General features: G+C 46.8%; 1 protein-coding gene across 2 annotated transcripts in view; it reads left to right on the forward strand.

The window, feature by feature from the left end:
• The window catches only part of LOC147692168 (cytochrome P450 2C19-like), a 405626-nt gene that overhangs the window by 283122 nt on the left and 100987 nt on the right, over window positions 1-21517 (forward strand). For both annotated transcript variants that reach the window (XM_086938454.1, XM_086938456.1), the window contains exon 7: window positions 10889-11076. In XM_086938454.1, the coding sequence (XP_086794580.1) occupies window positions 10889-11076 (188 nt within the window). The remainder of the gene's footprint in view (window positions 1-10888; window positions 11077-21517) is intronic.

The following is a 21517-nucleotide window of genomic DNA, read 5'->3' on the forward strand; positions in this document are numbered from 1 at the left end:
ATTCTGAGGTTCAGAGCAGGGTCACATAATAGTTGCAACTGGCAACTGAACTCTGGAGGGGCCCCTCAGGAAGCACTACAGGAAATGGCTACTAATGATGAGCCTGAACTTTTGAACCTGGTAAGTAGTTTCAGTTTTGCTAAGATCGTATTTCTGCAATTTTGCACTTATTCGCGTGGTGCGAAGTTGTACTGGGAAGCCGCGAACTCACGCGAACAGTGCGAGCAGTGCGAGCAAAATCCGCTGCTCGCGGATTTGCGGATTTTGCGGGAGATTCGCGAATCTCGCGGATTGCGAATTTACCGAAAATCCGCAAAATCCGCGAGCGAAACGGATTTTCCGCCCATGCTTACTACTCAACCTCATCTTCTGCCTCAGATCGCACCCCACACACTGTCCTGCACTATCAATTACTTCATCTCACCTCACCCTCACAACCATTTCCCAGACTTACCTCATGGTAAACAACTGTTTCCTAGTTTTTAGGTTTCGCCTAAGTGAAAGCTGCGCACTGCGCAGCTTTTCGCGCCCCAGTGCGCCCTGCCGTTCCTCCACTTTTGTGCCATGTCTTCCCAGCTCCTTCGCCCACACCCAGAAGTTCTGTCACAAATACGACTCCTCTCCTCCCTCGTACACACAAACCCAGCAGTTTCACCACAGTTCTGCCTCCTCTCTCAAGGCCACCGAGTACAATCAACTATAGACAAACAGGCGGTTTTTCGTTTTAATGTATGTCCAGATTTGTGTCGCAATGTATGGTGGTGCAGTGTATGACTGGGCGTTCGAGACCAAGTGAGTTGGGAAGGGAGCATGTATTGTATTGCCCAGTCTTGAATACACTACCTCCTACAGGGACGCCTGCTGACTCTGCTCTTGATACTCTTCTGCAGGAGTAAATGCACAAGCCAGTTTTCATCGTAGTGCAAAATGATAACTGAAATAGTTGCAATACAAATCGCATTTGCGAGAGATTAAGCTATTGCCATTGTAAATGACAATGCCATTTATTTATCTGTTTTCAAAACCAACACATAAATTAAAAGTTTGTCATTCACAATGCAAATAGCTCAAACTTTTCCAAAGGCGAAACCGTTGTATTGTAAATGCTTGTTCACTATTGCAAGGCTACCTGTTCACCATAGGCCAGAAAGGGCTGTTAGAATTGTTACATTTTATAATTCTAACAGGCTCAGACAACATTGTAGAAATTCGAGTTTAGTATGCCTGAACTCAGAATAATAAAATACATATTTTAGTAAAGTTTATTTTAATATTCTGTGTTTGCAAATGCCACTTTTAGAAAGTAGGTATTTGCTTGTCTAACCATTCAAAAATGCCTCTTGCTAGTTTAAGTATTCCTATGTCTGGTTTCTGTGAGTGACAGGGCTGGGGAATTCCAGGAGACAGGCTGAGTCATCAAGTGGTGAATAGAGAGATCTGCATCTAGAGGGGAGGGAGGAGTGCACCTGAACTCTGAATAGGGCTGTGCCTGCCTTCCACAATGCTGGCTCCACCCCCTGGGGAGCGGCTGATGTCTCTGCCCTGCACACTGAAAGGAGAGAAGGAGTCCTGTCAACATAGTGCTCCAGGACTGTACTTGCCTTCCACAATGCTGGCTCCACCTCCTGTGGGGCGTCTGATGTCTCTGCCCTGCACTGCGAAAGGAAAGGAGAGGTCTGGTAAACAAAGTGCTCAGGAACTGGTTTGGACTAGGTACAGGCCCCTCTCCCCTCAAAGAACAAAGGATTTTGGGGTTTAAATATTGGGACCCTGCTCCCAAGAAATTAGATCACTTTTGGACTACAAGAAGAAACCTTTACTGAGGGGAGGAACCTGAAGAAACTGAGGAGAGACTATTCCCAAGCTGAAGTGCTGCTTGGGAGATTGGCCTGCAGTGGTTGCCTTACTGCCAACGGAAGGAGAAAGGAACTTTGTGTACTTTGCTTTCAACTTGTGAAGGATCTCCAAGGGCTTGGAAAAGAGCTTGCATCCTGCTGAAGTCTCAGGGACAACAGACTTCACACCCAGCTCCCCGGAGTTCTTTCGAAGTGCCTGCTGCTATTTTGGGCCTTCTGAGGAACTGCTTTCCGCAAGGAGCTGGAAGCGCGACTCAACGAGAAGAAGCATGTCGCCATTGCTGTGCCAGCCGTCGCAACTCCGGAGAAAAGAGGGTGTTGCCGCAGGAACTGTCGCACTGCACTGCATTGCAGAGAAGCATGCCACAATTAAGAAACGTGTCGCCGTCGCTGCTGCTGCTGTCGCAACTCTGAAGAAGGAGGGTGTCGCAGCTGGAACTGTCGCACTGCACCGCATCGATCAAGAGCACCTCGCATCCTCGAGAAGCAGGCCACCGTCGGAGCTGCTGCCGTCACATTTTGGATGTTGCCGCTGTAGTTGTCGCATCGTGCGGAAGCTTCACGCACCGTGGGAGAAGAGCGTTGCCACTGAAGCTGTTGCCGTCGCATCGTAAGTGGTGTCGCCGCTGCAGTCCATGCATCGGGCCGAGAGCATCTCGCATCCCCGAGAAGCTTGCCGCATCTGTAAGATCTTCACGTCTTTATTTCTTTGCACCTGAACTTTGCCGCATTTCCCATCGCTTCGACATTGCTTGTCGTGGAAGCGCAACGCAACTTAAGGTACATTGACGCAGAGTGTCGCATCTAAGAACTGAACTGAACTAAGCTTAAAACTACCATCTTAAAGTAATCATAGTGTGTATTTTTGTCGTTTATGGTCTTGTGGTAACTCTATATACAGTCTACCTATTTTTGATATAAAACCTGTGTGGTGTCCATTTGTAGTGTTGTCACTGGGTTACTATATGTGGTCACAACTGCTTAACTTACAACACCTCTGAAATAAGCCTTGACTGCTCGTGCCACGCAACCTAGAGGGTGAGCAGGGGTTATTTTAGGTGTGTAATCCCCTTGTCATGACTAGAGGAGAGGGTCCCTACTTGTCCCAAGTACCTACCTGTGCCAATCAGAGACCCCCAAATCTAACATTGGTGGCAGCGGTGGGATTCTGAATTTGCATTTGTGACTCATGTACAGTGACTGGTGAACACTACTTAGTGAGTGCAGACCATAACAATACCGCATACTTTTTGGTAGATTCCCTTTTGAATTTTTGGATTGCCTATTTCTGAAAGATGCCTGATTCAGTAGAGAGAGCAGAATCTGTAACCTCCCTTCATTGTGAATGGGAAGAAGATAAGCTGGAATGCTACACAGTAAAGCAGATGAAGTACTTTGCAAGAAATTCAATGTTTCCACTTCTGGATTTAAAGTGAAGGAAGAATTCTAAAAGGCGCTGAGGGCCTTGGTAGAAGCAAAGAAAACTCCTGTGATTGAAGAGGATCATGATGCAATTGTGCAACAGGAAGAGCCATTGGGCTAAGGGGGAAGGAAGGTACCTTCCTGTGCAGGTAGCATTGGCTCTAACAAAATTCTGTCCCAAGAAGAGTTGGAAGACAGGGAGAGGTCAAGAAGGCACGAAATGGAGATAACCCAGTTCAAGATGAATAGGCAGCTAGAAATAGAAAATCGAAGGTTAGATCTTGAGGAAAAGAAAATACAGTTTGAGCATGAAATTTTTTTGAGGGAGTTGGAGCTAAAAGCTAAAAGTTTGGAAATTACTCCCTCTGGTGGCAGCGTACCGTCAGTACATACAGAAAGTAGAGTGTATATTCCCAAGGATGTGGTGAAGGAGTTTTACAAAAATGCTGATATTGGTCAGTGGTTCAGAGCCTATGAGGTAGCCATGTCTTCCCACCGGGTCCCTGAGAGAGATTGGGGAGCAGGGTTGTGGGGAAGGTTCCTTAGTGAGGGGCGGTATACATTGTTAGACCTGCCTTCTAAAGTCCACAATTCATACAGCCACATGAAAGGTGCATTGATGTCTAGATATGGTTTGACACCTGAGCTCTATAGGCAGAGGTTCAGGAAATGCAAAAAGTTAGAAAACAGTACTTGGGTTGAATATGCCACTTTCCTTTGCAGAGCATTGGATGGTTGGGTAAAAGGCAGCAAGGTTAATGATTTTCACGGTCTCTTTTATTTGATTGCATGGGAGCACTTGTCTGATAATTGTTTTCCAGAGCTGCACCAGCATCTGATAGATAGCAAGCTGACTAACCCTAGGAAGCTTGCCGAGGAGGCGGACCGCTGGGTCAGTACCAGGGTCCACAAGGGTCACATGGGAGACTCAGCCAAAGGTGGGCAGGGTCCCCAGCAGAAGAGTGGGGGGGACAAGGGTAAACAGAAGGAATTCCGCAAAGGGCCCCAAAGTAGTCCCCAAGTGACCCCCGTGAAAGGTTCCTAGCCTCCCCCTGAGAGAAAGCAAGGGGCCCGGACAGGTAGTCCTGTTCCCCAGGGGCCCCTGAAATGTTACAAGTGTGAAGAACTGGGTCATAAGGCAAATGATAGCAGGTGCCGCCTGTTTGGTAAACAAGCACCCACTGGTGCTCCACCCCGTCAGATGGCTAGTGTAGCCTTGGGGAGGAGATTGGTGTCCAAGGTGGGTGGGGTCCTGCACAGATGACCCTAGTCTCTTTAGGAAACAGTGGGATGGTCTCAGAGGCTCAGCTGCCCAGGAACACTAAGACATATGGGCAGCGAGTGACCGTCAATGGCCAAAAGATGGAGGCTCTTAGAGATACAGGAGCCAGTATGACAGCTGTCAGGTGTCACCTGGTGTCTCAAGAGCAGATTGTCCCTCATGCATTTTGCCGAGTTGTTAACGCCGACAACACAGAGAGTCATTGTCCAATGGCTCAGGTTCCACTTGAGTGGGGGGGGTCTCTGGTACTCTTCAGGTAGCTGTGAGGCCCACCATGTCTGTTGACTGTTTGTTAGGAAATGATTTGGAGAGCTCCCCTTGGGAAAAGGTGGAGAAAACAACTCACTTGAAGATGGTTGGACTGCCTGACTGGGCATGCGTGACCACCCGGTCAATGTCAGCCAGTAGGGGTTATCAAGAGGACCTGGAGCCTGAGAGGGAGGCCCAGGAACCTGCCGAAGAGAGAAGTGGCGAGGGGCGCTGGAAACCGGCCTCTGAAGTTTCCACGGCCCAGGAGAAGGTAGAGCCTGAGGGGGATGCCCTGGAGCCTACTGGGGAACAGATAGCTGGACTGGGAGATCTGCCTGAGCTGACCCATTGGCAACAAGAAGGAGGTTCCTACAAGGAAGACTTCTGCAAGGAGCAGAGAGAGTGCCCTTCTCTCAAGGGTTTGCGGCAAAAGGCTGTAAGCCAGACAGCAGGTGATCAGTCAGGATCACATTGGATCTACTGGGAGAATGGTCTCCTGTATAGTGAGCCTAAGGTTGCTGAACCTGGGTCAACCCGTGTGCTGGTGGTACCCCAGAAGTTCAGAGCCTTCCTACTGGGGCTGGCTCATGATGTGCCATTAGCAGGATATTTGGGGCAGGACAAGACCTTTGAGAGGCTTTTCACCCACTTTCATTTGCCCCAAATGTGCAAGAGTTCTGATACTCATTGCAGGACTTGTCAGACTTGCCAGGCAAGTGGAAAGAGTGGGAGGAAGCACAAGGCTCCTCTCCAGCCATTCCCTGTGGTCAGTACCCCCTTTGAGCAGGTGGGGATTGACATTGTGGGGCCACTGGACCCCAAGACAGCCATGGGCAACTGGTTCATCCTGGTCTAGGTGGACCATGCCACCCGGTACCCGGAAGCCATACCTCTGAGGACAGTGACGGCCCCCGTAGTGGGACGTGCACTGATGGGAAGTGTCTGACCGGGTAACCAACTTAATTTCCAAGTATATGAAGTCCCTGTGGCAGGAGTGTGGTGTAACTTACAAGTTTACCATTCCTTACCACCCCGAAGGAAACGGGTTGGTAAGGAAGTAGTGTGGCTCACCGGTTAGAGGCGGCAGACCTGAGAGCAGAGGACGGCCCGGGACCAGGGTTCGATTCCCGGCGCGGCAGGTTTCTGGACCAGGGTCAGCGGACTCGATAATTCTCTCGCCTCGGTGCCCACTCTGATCAGCGATCACACTCGGCAACTCTGGGCATTAGCTTGCCTCATCTTCACTAACTGCCCCACCAGACCACTGGGGATGCCTGGTCTCACCCTGGAGATACCCATTAAGGGACCATCTCTCAGGGAAGCCAGGAAGGGTTTCGCAGCGGTCGAAGCGCCTTGGGACCCTACGGGTATGTAGTGCGCTATATAAATGCCTATACATTTACATTTACCTTGAAAAGCATGATAATCGGTCTTGAGGAACCCATGAGGCATAAGTGGGAAATCCTCTTACCGTGCCTACTGTTTGCATACCGGTAGGTGCGACAAAAATCTCTAGGGTTCAGTCCCTTTGAGCTTCTCTATGGACACCCGGTCAGAGGACCTCTGAGTCTGGTTAAAGAAGGCTGGGAGCAATGTCCCAGGAAACCTCCCCAGGATGTGTATAGCTACATGCTGGCGTTCAGGAACCAAACCAGGCGCTTTAGTGAACTCGCTCAGGTCTGAAGTGGGCATGCTCTTGGCAACAGATGCTGGAATGGAGGAGGAGACTGAGCCTCTTCCTGACCTCCTGTCAGCCTCAGAGCAAGATGGGTCAGTGGATGATGCTAACCTCTCTTCCACCCTGATCCCTGAGCAATGACTGAACCCAGTTGCTGGGATAGTTTCCTGATCTGTTCTCCCTGGTTCCTGGTGTCACAGATTGGTGCGTCCATGATGTGGACACAGGAGACAGCTTACCTGTAAAGCACAAGACTTACAGGGTAACTGACAGGGGGAGGGATTGCATTAAAGAGGAGGTCTCAAAGATGCTTGCACTTGGGGTGATTGAGTCATCCAGCAGTCCTTGGGCCAGCCCAGTGGTCTTGGTCCTGAAGCGCAGGGTGCCACACCCGAACTCCGGTTCTGTGTGAACTACCGAGGACTCAATTCAGTCACGAAGAATGACGCGCACCCCATCCCCGGAGCTGATGAGCTCATTGATCGGCTAGGGGCTGCACGGTACCTCAGCACGTTTGATTTAAAGTCTGGGTACTGGCAGATCGCCTTGACTGATGGGGCAAAGGAGAGGTCAGCATTCTCCACACCAGATGTGCACTTCCAGTCCGGGTTATGCCTTTTGGGATGAAGAATACCCCTGCCACCTTTCAGAGGTTGGTCAACCAGGTGTTGGTTGGACTGGAGGAATTCAGTGCCGCCTACCTGGATGACATCGCAGTGTTCATTGTCAGTTGGGAGGAACATCTGCGCCACCTCTGGGAAGTGTTGATGGTGCTGCGGGAAGCAGCCCTCACGATCAAGGCGAGTAAGTGCCAGATCGGGCAGTGTTCTGTGGTGTACTTGGGGCACCAAGCTGGGAGCGTCCAGGTGGCCCCCCTACAACCCAAGATTGAAACCATCTTGACTTGGGAGCCACCCAAAACCCAGACAGATGTGAGAGCTTTCTTAGGTCTCACAGGGTATTACAGGAGGTTTGTCAAGGGATATGGCAACATTGTTGCACCCTTGATAGAGCTGACTTCCAGGAAGCAGTCCAAGAAATTGATTTGGACTGATACATGTTAGAAAGCCTTTGAGGCCCTGAAAGCTGCCATGTGCACGGCTCCCGTGCTCCTGGCACCCAACTTCTCAAGCGAGATCATTGTCCAGACGGACGCTTCAGAGCATGGTGTGGGGGCTGTTTTGTCACAGATGAATGAGGAGGGCCTAGATCAACCTGTAGCCTTTATCAGCAGATGGTTACTTCCACGGGAACAGAGGTGGATTGCTTTTGAGCGTGAGGCATTTCCTGTGGTCTGGGCTCTGAAGAAGCTGAGACCATACCTGTTTGGGACTCACTTCCGGGTTCACACAGACCACAGGCCCCTCAGATGGTTGATGCAGATGAGGGGTGAGAATCCAAAGCTGTTGAGGTGGTCCATCTCCCTACAGGGTATGGACTTTACGGTGGAACACCGCCCTGGTACAGAACACGCCAACGCTGATGGTCTGTCCAGATTTTTCCGCGTTAATGAAGAGAACTCCCAGGAGTGAGGGTAGTTCTCCCCACTTTTCAGCTGGAGGGGACACGTGTTAGTCCTGGCACCATTGGCATGGGTCTCCCTTCCATTTTTGCTGTTGCCTCGGTTTTTTGCAGGGTTTAGATGCTTTGGGCACTGTGCCACTGCTATCCAACAAGGTGATCCAGGACTGTACTTGCCTTCCACAATGCTGGCTCCACCTCCTGTGGGGCGTCTGATGTCTCTGCCCTGCACTGTGAAAGGAAAGGAGAGGTCTGGTAAACAAAGTGCTCAGGCACTGGTTTGGACTAGATACAAGCCCCTTTCCCCTCAAAGAACAAAGGATTTTTGGATATAAATATTGGGACCCTGCTCCTAAGAAATTAGATCACTTTTGGACTACTAGAAGAAACCTTTACTGAGGAGCGGAACCTGAAGGAACTGAGGAGAGACTATTTCCAAGCTGAAGTGCTGGTTGGGGGATTGGCCTGCAGTGGTTGCCTTACTGCCAAAGGAAGGAGAAAGGAACTTTGTGTACTTTGCTTTCAACTTGTGAAGGATCTCCAAGGGCTTGGAAAAGAGCTTGCCTCCTGCTGAAGTCTCAGGGACAACAGACTTCACCCCCAGCTCCCAAGAGTTCTTTGGAAGTGCCTGCTGCTGTTTTGGGCCTTCTGAGGAACTGCGTGCCGCAAGGAGCTGGAAGAACGACTCAACGAGAAGAAGCGTGTCGCCGTCGCTGTGCCTGCCGTCGCAACTCCGGAGAAAAGAGGGTGTCGCCGCTGGAGCTGTTGCACTGCACTGCATCGGAGAGAAGTGTGCCGCAACGAAGAAGAAGCATGTCGCTGTCGCTGCTGCTGCCATCGCAACTCCGAAGAAGGAGGGTGTCGCCCCTGGAGCTGTCACACTGCACCGCATCAGGAGAAGAATCTCGCAACATGGTCGGAGCGTGTCGTCGTCGCTGTGCCTGCCGCTGCAACACCGGAGAAGGAGGGTGTCACCACTGGAACTGTCGCACTGCACCGCATCGATCAAGAGCACCTCGCATCCCCGAGAAGCACACCGCCATCGGAGCTGCTGCCGTCGCATTTTGGATGTCGCCGCTGTAGTTGCCGCATCGTGTGGAAGCTTCACTCATCGTGGGAGAAGAGCGTCGCTGCTGGAGCTGTTGCCGTCGCATCGTAAGGGTATCGCCGCTGCAGTCCACACATCGGACCGAGAGCTTCTCGCATCCCCGAGAAGCGTGCTGCATCTGGAAGATCTTCACGTCTTTATTTCTTTGCACCTGAACTTTGCCGCATTTCCCATCGCTGCGACATTGCTTGTTGTGGAAGCGCATCACAACTTAAGGTACATTGACGCAGAGTGTCGCATCTAAGAACTGAACTGAACTAAGCTTAAATCTACCATCTTAAAGTAATCATAGTGTGTATTTTTGTCGTTTATGGTCTTGTGGCAACTTTATATAAAGTATACTTATTTTTATATAAAACCTGTGTGGTGTCCATTTGTAGTGTTGTCCCTGGGTTACTGTATGTGGTCACAACTGTTTAACTTACAACGCTTCTGAAAATAAGCCTTGACTGCTCGGACCACGCAACCTAGAGGGTGAGCAGGGGTTATTTTAGGTGTGTAATCCCCTTGTCCTGACTAGAGGAGAGGGTCCCTACTTGTCAAAAGTACCTACCTGGGCCAACCAGAGACCCCCAAATCTAACAACAGCCATGCAAGATGTCCTTTCCTGCACAAAAACAATCATCTACTCAGTGCAGGCACCCTTGTGAAATGATGCAAGGGTGTCTGTGCTGGTGCATGGCTGCTGTTTGTACGCCAATGCAGGGTAAAAGGACAGGAATGCACTGTATCTTGTAGACATGGTGGGTTCCTGCTGTGCTGCTGTGCGTCAAAAGTTTGTAAATGTGCATTCCCCAGATGGCCTCAAACACACATACATTTGCTGGATAATAAAGTTGTTCTTGCTCAGATTCTGTGCTTTGAGAAGGTTTCAGCTTTGCTATAATATGGTGTTGTGAGCTGTGAGATTCATTGGTAAAGCCTGTCCCAGCATCTGGTCTTCAGGATGGATAGTGGCATTACGCAGCTTACTTGAAACACCCAAGGAAAGCTGAATATGTCTCTCTCCAAAGATGCCTTTGCATCAAACTTCTATGTCCTTTCTTGCTATTATGAAACGGCCAAACCTTATGATTATGTAAAATCAACAATTAGCATATGAATTCTGATGCACATTTACTAAAATCTGCTACACATTATAATTCAGATGTATGCAAATATGTGAGCTAATCAATTAACCTTTAATAAAGCAAAGCATACTATAAACTCGCAATTAATACTAAATGAAACACCTTTAAAATTGAGAAATATGTACAAGAATGAATGATTAAATAGTCTGTCTTTATATGTCTGTGGTGGTGATCAGCCTAATCAGCCCAGGATTTCTTATCTTCTTGGTACTCTGTAGTCCATAGTCATCCTTCCTAAATCACTAAACCCAACATGGCTCTAGATTCCTGACCAGCTGAAATTCCACATGTTCAAATTGGCTTTCATCTCAGTCTTTCATCTTAGTCTGTAATAATTCACCTGTGACAGTCTCTATTATTTTTGGAACTTTATTAATATTTTTGCCTTATCAGTCTATGAGAGCATTTGAATAAAAGTATGAGCTTTCTGTATTTGCCCTAGTTGTATTGCTCTTGACTCTTTTACCGGTCTTGTAGATATGTACCGCACACACATAGATTTATAGATATAGAAGTTTCCAGTATTACCAAAGGGCATGTCTATGGACCACCTAAACATGTCTACCCTTGAACACTCCGAGGCTCATCGGAGGTTGATGTGTGTATTGAACTATCAATAATGCTGACATTTCATTTTTACAGAAAACGTTCATGAGGAGATTGAGCGAGTGATTGGGAAGAACCGCAGTCCCTGCATGGAGGACCGGGGTAAAATGCCGTACACAGATGCTTTCATTCATGAGGTCCAGCGATTCATTGACATCTTCCCACTTGGTGTCCCTCATTGTGTGACTGTTGACACCAAGTTCCAGGGATACACAATCCCTAAGGTACTGTTCTGGCTTGTAGATTTCTTAGGTCAATATAGTAAGATTTACACTCAAGTGCAGCACTGTCCTGGGTCACATTATTATACTGTTATCTATATGAAAACTCCCCTTAACTTACAAATGGGGCTTTATTACACAAAGTCGCTGGGGTGGAGGGGTAGCACAATTAGTGATTGTGTCTGCTCTTCTGACACCAGGGCACTTTGTCATTATAGATCTTGCATGCCCACTTTTTTAATATGGCTCATACCATTGCACATTTGTACTAGTGCAAAGGGTAGATCCTCATTTGAATAGGGATGTTTGCTCCACCATGCAAAAAAGAGAAAGGCTTAGCCTCTGTTCATGAGCCCTATTAACCCCTTGGGGCGGCCGCGATTCTGCGCTTTAATGAGTGGGCGGGTTCATGACGGCCCCCAGCCATCATTAGCACAAGCCCACTGTGATGCATGACGGACAGGGGCCGTCATCAGCATGGAAGGGGTTAATGAACAGTCGTGGGGGTTAACAACCTTCAGTGTGAGGCACTTATTGTATACCTCATATTAGGTGGTTAACAATCAGTGCACCTTTCTATCTTCACCTTGGGAACGTATCTCCAAGACACCCCCGGCAACACTCCACAAGCTGTTGCAGGCGTACACTGCACCCAACTGCGGGTAATCCTTTCCTCCCTTGAAACAGAGGCAAGCTCCATTGCTTCAATGAAAACCGGACTGGTTTTTTCTAACATTCGGCTTTTCACTATTGAGCTGGTCAGAGTAGAAACAGTGTGCAAGTACTGGGAACACCACACTTTTAGGTTTCGCCTGGACAGCTCTTACACTGTGCTTGTGAAATCTCTTGTATTTAATATAGCTTAAAAGGGAGCTCTTATCAGGTCCCATACCGGAATTACTGTGTTAATTTGCTTTTGTGTGGAACTTTTTTATGTTAACTTCCTGGCTGCATGCATTTACGATACTTCTACTAAAGATCTACACTGTTAAGCCCCAATCACTGTCAAGATAAGATCTCTTCCCACAGAAAAGGCAGACAGCTTCTAAAAGTGTGCTGGAATGCTTGTTTTTTTTTACTTAGTTGTGTAAAGCAGATGCTTTAGATGTAGAACGTTATCTTGCAGACAACTGGGTCATGATTTGAATGGGGCAGCAGGTGCAGTGGCACAGGGCCAAAAGTTGTCATAACTCCACTAAACACCCAATATTGGTATATTTTACTACTAAACAGGCAGTTATAAACACAGTGGTCCCGGACAAGGCAACAGTGTCGTTGTTAAAATTGTGCAGCAGGTGCAGTGGCACCCAGCTCAAAAGCTCCAGGCACCCCACTAAACACCAATCATTGCTATATTTCACAACTAAACAGTCAGTCACAGGTCTGGTTCTCTTTCAGCAACTAGGTTCATGATTTGAATGGCGCAGCAGGTGCGGTGGCAGCGGGCCAAAAACTTGTCAGAACTCTTCTAAACCCCTATTGTCGCCATATTTTACTACTAAACAGGTAGTCACAAATGCAGTTACCTTGCAGTTGAAAGGGGGTTGATTTAAATGGTGCAGCATGTGCAGTGGAACCAGGGCCAAAAGTTGTCAGAACTCCTTTAAAAACCCAATATTCCTATATTGTACAACAAAACAGGCATCCATAAGTACAGATATTTAGCAAGCACTAGGGTCATGATTTCAAAAGTGCAGCAGGTGCAGTGGCACCATGAGCAAAAGCTCCAGACACCCTACTAAACACCTAAGATTGCTATATTGTATAAACAGGCAACCACAAGTGCAATTCCCTTGGCGACAACAGGGTCATGATTTGAATGGTGCAGCAGGTGCAGTAGCACTGGGCTCAAAAGTAGCCAGAACTCCTCTAAACACATACACATAAACACATACTATTGCTAGGTTTGACAAATGAACAGGCAATTACAATTGCAGTTACCTTGCAGTTAGATGGGGCTTGATTTGAAAGGCAGCAGGTGCCAAAAGCTCTAGGGACACAACTAAACCCAGATTATTTCTAAATGTTACTACTGAACAAAACAGTCACAAGTGCATTTATCTAGCAGGCAATAGGTTCATGATTTGATTGGTGCAACTGGTGCAGTAGCACCATGACCAAAATCTCTAGGCATCTTCACTGAACACCTAATACTGCTATATTTTACTCCTAAACAGGCAGTCACACCAACTTGCCCTGAAGACAACAGGGTGATGTTTCGAAAGGTGCAGGGGAACCAGGCTCAAAAGTTGTCAGAGCTCCCCTAAACACCTAATCTTGGTATATTTTACTACTGTACAGGCAGACCAAGTGCAGTTATCTAGCAGGCACTAGGGCCATGATTCCAATGGTACAGCAGGCGCAGCGGCACCAGGGACCAACACTCCTCGGACCCTACTAAAAGCAGACTATTGCTAAATATTACTACTAAACAGGATGTCCAAGTGCAGTTATCAAGTAGGCACTATGGCAATGATTTCAATAGTGCTGCGTGTGCAGTGGCACTGGGGCCAAAAGTTGTTATAACTCTTCTAAACACCAAATATTGCAATATTTAACTACTAAATATGCAGTTACAAGTGCAGTTACCTTGTAGGCACTAGCGTCATGATTTCAGTGGTGCAGCAGGTGCAGTGACACTGGGGCCCAAAGCTCTAGAAATCCCTCTAAGCACCATATATTGCAATATTTTACTACTGAACAGTCAGTCACAAGTGTAGTTACCTTACATTTGAATGGTGTAACAGGTGCAGTGGCACCATGGCCAAAAGTTATCAGAACTCCTCTAAACACCAATATTGCTATATTTAATGCTAAATAGCCAGTCACAAATGCAGTTATCCTGCAGGCACTAGGTGCATGATTTGAATGGTGCAGTAGGAGCAGTGGCACTGGGCTCATAATTTGTCAGAACTCCTCAAAACTCACAATATTGCTTTTACATGAATTAATTCTATTATTTCCCTCTTTCATTTCATTTTTCAAAATGTAGCTATTACATACTCACACTATACCACTTATAATAGCACAATATATTGCATTTTGGTACATAAACAAGTGCACTTTCACAGACTTTCTGTAACTTATATTGTACAACACAACTACTCGGCAAGCTACAACTTCCAACAAAAAGCAGCTTATTATTATTCACATAGGTGAAACCTAATGCATTTAACAATGCTTGTTGTAATTGAGCTCACAGTCCAGGTCCTGCACTAGCATACCCAGTAAATGGAATGGGCATTATTTAGGGGTCACCAGGGGTCGCAACTGCAACCACATGCGTGTTCCCTACAACCCCTAACACTGCCTTTGCTACTCCCTGGCCCTAGAGGTGGCAAAGTCAGTGCCAAGAAGACAGAGACAGCTTCAACCTTCTTCTTTTCAGCAGAGTTTTAAATATGCTAACAGTGAATAATTGTATATTATTCACTATTAGTGTAATAATAACTGGAGCATCAGGTAAATAAAAATGTTTTAAATGTATGTTGTGTGAGTGTATTTGTGTGTGTGAAGGAGTGTTTGTGTGTACGTGGGTGTGTATGTGAGCAAGTGAGTGAAAGTGACAGGCAGTGATAGGAGTGGAAATAAATTAGATTACATGCTAGGTAATGAGTATGAGTGAGTCAGGGTGAGTGAGAATTATAAAGTTTAGAGAAAGAGTGAGTGCAAGTCGGTGTGAGTGAGTAGGTGTGAGTTAATCAGTGTAAGAATGAGCGTAACTGTGAGTGAGTCTATGATTGAGCGCAAGAAAGTGAGAATGAATGAGTGTAAGAGAGTGAGAATCAGTGCGTAACAGTGAGTAGGTGAGAATGAGTGTCAGTGAGTGAGTGAATGTAAATCAGCATGACTGAGAATGAGGTGTTATGCTCCCAAGTCTGCTTTTGGCCCTGGTGTTGTCATACTGGATGCAATTATTGACAGACATTGAACTGATATACTAGAGATGCTACTTTATGTGTGGGACATCCAGGGCAAAAGGCTGGCACTAGCATGTTGGAGGTAATGTTTGGCATAAGGGATGACCGCTGTAAAATATAGGAGGGTGACAAACATGACAACATGCTGGCTCTATCATACTGGAAGAAAATCTTGGTATAAGGGTCATCCATGGGGCATGGATAACGTTAATATCAAATTCAGGGACTGGCATATATTTAATTGTCGGCATAAGGTGGTACCCATGGCAAATAGGGGACACCCATGGCAAAATACTTGCCTAGCACAATGGAGGTTATTTTGACATATGGGGGCATCCATAGCACATTTTGAAAAAAGAGGGTCAACTCCTGTGGAACAGCATGTTTCACTGGCTTGGCACACCATGAAATGTCATATATATTTAAAGAGTGCTCTTTCATAGCCAATGGCTTTTTAATATATTTATGTGAAAGGTTTGGTTAAAAATGCACTATTTGACCCAAGTTTTCAAAATGTTCTTTTGGGGAGAACCTTTTACCGAAAAACCCAGTGAAAAGGTCTCTGGTTAATTTGCTTTTTGCAGTACAGTTTAGGTCAATTGTTGTATTACACCCAACCAATTTAAAAGATTATGGAAGCACCCTTATATAGGTGTATTCAAAAGAGACATTTGTGTTGTATGTTTATAATAGTGACGCTGTTATAAACTAAAGTGATGTTAATAATTGTGCTCAAAAGACACACAATTGATGTACGGAATGCAGAACAAATCAAAACATTCACCCCCAGTCAAGAGATCTGGGTTAAATCCATCATTCTTTTGCTCAACATGCCACCCACTTTAGACCTGGCCTTATGCAAATCAGTCTTGACCCTGTGCCTCATGGGAACAGTCCAGCCTGAACTGCCAAGCCAGGTCCCCCCTGGACCGGAAACAAGCATCCTAGGACCGGTTTCGGGGTTTTACCCCTCTTTAGCCAGGATAGCTTGATTCCAGTGGCACCGTGAGCCCAGGACCTACGTCTGGGCATACCTGGTGCATTAAGGGCAAGAAAGCAAAAGACACACAATTGATGGATGGAATGCAGAACAAATCAAAACATTCACCCCCAGTCAAGAGATCTGGGTTAAATCCAACCTTCTTTTGCTCACCATGCCATCCCGAAACCGGTCCTAGGATGCATATTTCCTGTCCAGGGAGGACCTGGCTTGGCAGTTCGGGCTGGACTGTTCTTATGAGGCACATGATCAAGACTGATTTGCATATGGCTGGATTCAAACTGGAATGGCATGGTGAGCAAAAAAACGATGGATTTAGGCCCATATCTCTGTACTGGGGTGAATGTATGACATTGTTCTGCATTATGTCCATCAACTGTTGTTTTTGCATTTGTCACCCCGAGTGGGACGGGTATGCCCAGACGTGGGTCCTGTGCTTTCCATGCCACTGGAGTCAAGCTATCCTGGCTGAAGAGGGGTGAAATCCCGAAAACGGTCCTAGGATGCTTGTTTCCAGTCCAGGGAGGACCGGCTTGGCAGTTCAGGCTAGACTGTTCCCATTGGGCGCAGGGTCAAGACTGATTTGCATATGGCTGGGTTCAAACTGGAATGGCATGGTGAGCAAAACAAACGATGGATTTAGACCCAGATCTCTGTACTGGGGTGAATGTATGACATTGTTCTGCATTCTGTCAATCAACTGTTGTTTTTGTGTTAATAATTGTGATATCATCCCGATTACGGTTAAATCAAATCACTTCCTGGGAAGATTCAGTGTCAAAGGACATATGATGTCACTTCCTTTCATGCCATCAAGGTCAATGGGTGCGTGATGTCACTTCTGGTACCCCTGTCCATTTGATGAATTTGCATCCAAGATTAAGGGCGTGCCATGACGCAGACCAGGAATGTATGCCCACTATGTAATAGTAACCCATAATCTAATTCGGCACCTCCTAATTACGGTGCTTATTACTTTGTCTTCCCAAGAGAAATCTCTGCTAATTTCGTTTGGATTCAACATCAGCTTTTTGCTACTTCTCAATAACCACAGAAGTAATTGCAAGTGTTGCATCTTTGCAATGTATGTGTGTAAATTGATACTTGTATAGCGCACTACTCACCCGCAAGGGTCTCAAGGCGCTTGTACGAATACCGCTGTGGAAACCATCCTGGCTTTCCCTGTGAGGCGTCCACTCCTGGACACCCCCAAGGTGGAGTCCAGGCATCCTTAGCGTTGTGGGGGCCGTTGTGGAGATTAAGCAAGCTATTGCCCAGAGTTGCAGAGTGGGACTCCATGATTGGAAGAGGCACCGAGGCGAGAATTATCAGGTCCATGGAATTTTGAGCCCAAGACCCGTCGAGGCGGGGAATTGAACCCTGGTCCCTGGCCAGACCTCTGCATCAGAGTCTGCCGCTCTAATCATTGGTCTACTAAATATCTGCTGCCAATCAGATGGATGGCGTCCTCGCCATCATCTCTGCAAAATGAGCAATACCTCCTAAATATTGTACATGCTACGCATTTTAAATCAGCTATTTCCTACCAACTTTGAATAAACCATTGACTGCTTTGACAAGGAGAAATACAGCAAATATAAAAATCCGTGTTTGTGTACATGCAAAGCAGAAATACTCTCCATCTACAGGTCTGTCAAAACCTAGTTACAAACATATCGTGTCTATTAAAACATTCAATGATTATCTAAGGCAATAATGTTAATGCCCTAAAGATGTCACATGTGTGACCTCATGCTCATTACTTCCCATTCCTGATAGGAAATGCATTTTTTAGATCCTAAAAATAAAGTTTTCACTTTCTGATGAACCTTCACAAAACTTTCCAAAATCTTGTTCATCCACATTCGCTCATTCCTGGTTTGTTTTGTGTCGATCTGCAAAGGAAGCGGCAACAGTTATTTCAACACGAAACTGAAAAGTTACATATTGTTTATTTTTTGTTCCCAAGAGGTACATGGGTGTCGGAGTAAACCTCAAACTAGGCAACACTGAGAGGAATATGTAAACTAGAAAGAGTCTTGCGATTACTGTGACACATCCCACACTGCTGTAGATACATATGTCATTATCGGGCACCAACAGATTGAGGGACTTTATTTCCTGTAAAACGTGTCTTTTGTCTTCTTAAATATTGTTTATACAACTGGCAAAATGAATCCACATTGAAGTTGTTTCTTTTCGAGTTTACGTGAACCTCCACCTTCACTGGCCTATGAATCGGCATTGTTGCTCTCATAAAAAACATTTGATTGAAATGTTGTTGCTGCTAAATAATATTAAAAACAAATATATATAAATATGCACGAGTGCCTTAGGAATTTACCTAGCCGCATGCACTGGTACGCACACAGAATGGATAGCAGAAGTTTAGGGCCAGTTGAAACAAATCTAGACAGGGTGTGCTCCTAAAATGCGTATAGTATTCTTTTGTGAAAGGTTTGAGGAATAACCAAAATTCTCCACAATTTAATGGTTTCTAAAAACTGTTCTTATTTGACAACCTGTCCTGTGCCTATCTGTGAGTGAGGGAACGAAGCAAGGCACATACATACCAGTGGTGAGAATTGCACATAGGCTTCTGGAAGGGCACATGGCACAATGTTTTAGACCTTTTGCGCGCACACCATTGGTCCTCTGCAGGCACGTCGTCCATAGATCTGCCTGCTCCACACACACACATTTACGCTTGCAGCGGACATGGCCGGAGTTCTGGACGGCGCATGCTTGTTCTGTGTCCCTGTTTAGCTGGCGCATGCGCACTTCCACCCAGCGGCAGCCGTGCATGTCTCCAACTCATGCCTCACGTTTAACCTGTGGTGATTAAAAGAGATGAAGGAACACGCCGGGTGAGCTGCAGGCAGTCACATTCCTGCATGTGCAGACTGGGAGGCTCAGAACACTGTCAGCCGCGGCCTCACAGGGGTGTGTAGCAGCCATGACTGTAGGGTGACCGGATGTAGGGCACTAGGACCCTGCGGGTCATAGGGCAGTGACCAGGTCACTGGACACCACATCCTGTAGGGGACAGGAAGTGGACAGACAACCAACGGACAACGAAGAGGACAGATGTGCTGGGAGCACGCTGGGAACATAACGAATAAAGAAGGTGACCAACCTCATTTGGTGTCCTGCATTTCTTGTGCCACGCGCAGCCATAACAACACGACAACTGGCGACGAGGACGGTGACGACACCACACGCATGAGGATCCCGCCGCATGCTCGAAGAAAAAAACATCATCGGCAGCAAGGAGACAGGAGACGCAAGGAGATACATGGGAGCCCACCCCGATCAGCGTCCAACAAAAAAAAATGGCAAAGCGCGGTAAGAAGCATCCAGGAGCAGTGCTAGTGCCCGAACAAGAAGCGCCAGGCTCTCGCGCTTGGAAATTGAAGCGCGAAGTCTCGCGAGAGGTGAGAAACCTCGGCGGCCATCTTAGGGACAGGCAGGAAAGCCAATAAGAGTGAAGGAATAACGCGGCGGCCATCTTAGAAACAGGAGAAACGAGTTTTCGATCGCGAAGTCTCGCGGGAACTCGGGCGGCCATTTTAAGTGGGACAAGAAGGAAAATAACGATAGAAGACATAGGGCAGCCATCTTAAGAGCAGGCAAAAGACAAAAATAAGCGGGAAACAAAGAGAAATAGGAAAATAAAGGGACAAAGACACAGAGAGATCCCCCACAACAAGAAATAACAAACAATAACGTATAAAATAAGAAGAGAGAACAACAAGAACGCTACACAAACAACTGAGATAAAAGAAATACAGAGGCAACAAACAAAAAGAAGCAAAGATGCCTGAAACAAAGCAAAGCGCACAGTATCGTAGACCAATGCCATTCAGTGTATCAGAGCCACAAGTGGGAATAAGATGGGAAAAGTGGATTATGAAGTTTGAGCGATACATGGAAGCAACAGATGTATTAGAGGAAAAGAAACTAGGACTATTCCTGAACCTGGTAGGAGATGAAGTGGATAACCTTCTGATAACACTCCCAAAGAGCGAGACAAGCACATATAAAGGACTAATAAAATGCCTAACAAACAAATTCGACCCTCAAAGGAACATTGATTTTGAAAGATACAGTTTCAACATAGCTTTTCAGCAGCCAGAGGAGTCGATGGACGACTTTGCGACACGACTAAGGAAACTAGTAGCGCACTGCGAATTCGAAAAATACGACAATGAGCAGGCCATCCGCCTAAGACTGATAGAAGGCTGTCGTGACACAGACTTTCACACGATAATACTAAAGGAGCCAACTACTCTAGAAATAATTTTGGATCTAGCGAGAGCGGAAGCAAGAGCAATGGCGCAGGCAAGACAGATGGACCGAAGAGAGGAGCAAATTCACAGAATGACATACACGAACAGAACTGGAAATTGGAAGAAAGGGTCGAAGGAACAGGCGCCAAGGAAACAAGGATCCCAGTGCTACAGATGCGGGCTAGAGTTTCCACATCGAGGAGCATGCCCAGATTTGGTCAGATATGCCGAAAGTGCAATAGGAGCAACCATTTCGCCACCATGTGCCAAGGAACGAACTTCAAGAGCGAACGGGGAAGGCCAGGGAGACCGAGCACAGCATCAAACCGACATGTGCGACACATGGAAGCGACCACCAGAAGCTCTTCGCTAGAGTCGGGAGATGAAGAAGAAGAAAGAACAGAGAAGGTGGAACGCCTATATCGCATGTCCACAGATGACGGGCATGAAGAAGAACACATCAGACTAGTGGATAAGCAGTCCATAAAGAAGACTGACTGGGTGACCATAGATGTTGGGCCACACCAAACAGAATTTGTGCTAGACAGTGGTGCCACGTGCAACATTATGTGCGCCACGGAGTATGAAACAATGAAGAGGAAACCACACCTGCAACCATCAAGTTTACGAGTATTTACCTGGGGTGCACAAAATTCAGTAACGAAATTGGGAAAGTTCACGGACACCATGACGCAAAAGGGCAAGACCATCACTGAAGAAATTCATGTGCTACGAGGAGACATTCCCGCACCATGCTTACTCAGCAATGTCACAGCGAAGGTCATGGGCCTGTTGCAGATGACATATCACATCTCGGACAAAAGAAACATCCTACAAGAGTACCCTAAGCTAACGGAAGGACTTGGAAAGTTGAAAGGACGACAGATCACACTGCATATCAACGAATCAATCAGACCTGTCGCCCAGCACCATCGAAGGGTACCCATCCATCTACAACCGCAGGTGGAAGAAGAAATAAAAGCACTGTTAGAACAGGACATCATTGAACCAGCTGAAGGGCCAACGCCATGGGTGTCCCCAATAGTTGCAGTACCAAAAAAGGACACTGCCCAAATAAGAATATGTATTGACATGAGAATCCCAAACACAGCCATCGAACGAGAACGACATCTGGGACCACACCTTGATGACATGATTAGCTGCCTGACGGGAATGAGAACATTTTCCAAACTAGACCTGTGCAAGAGGTATCACCAACTGGAACTAGACCAACA

This window comes from Lissotriton vulgaris, chromosome 9, assembly GCF_964263255.1.
Source record: "Lissotriton vulgaris chromosome 9, aLisVul1.2, whole genome shotgun sequence".
NCBI classification, from domain to species: Eukaryota; Metazoa; Chordata; class Amphibia; order Caudata; family Salamandridae; genus Lissotriton; species Lissotriton vulgaris.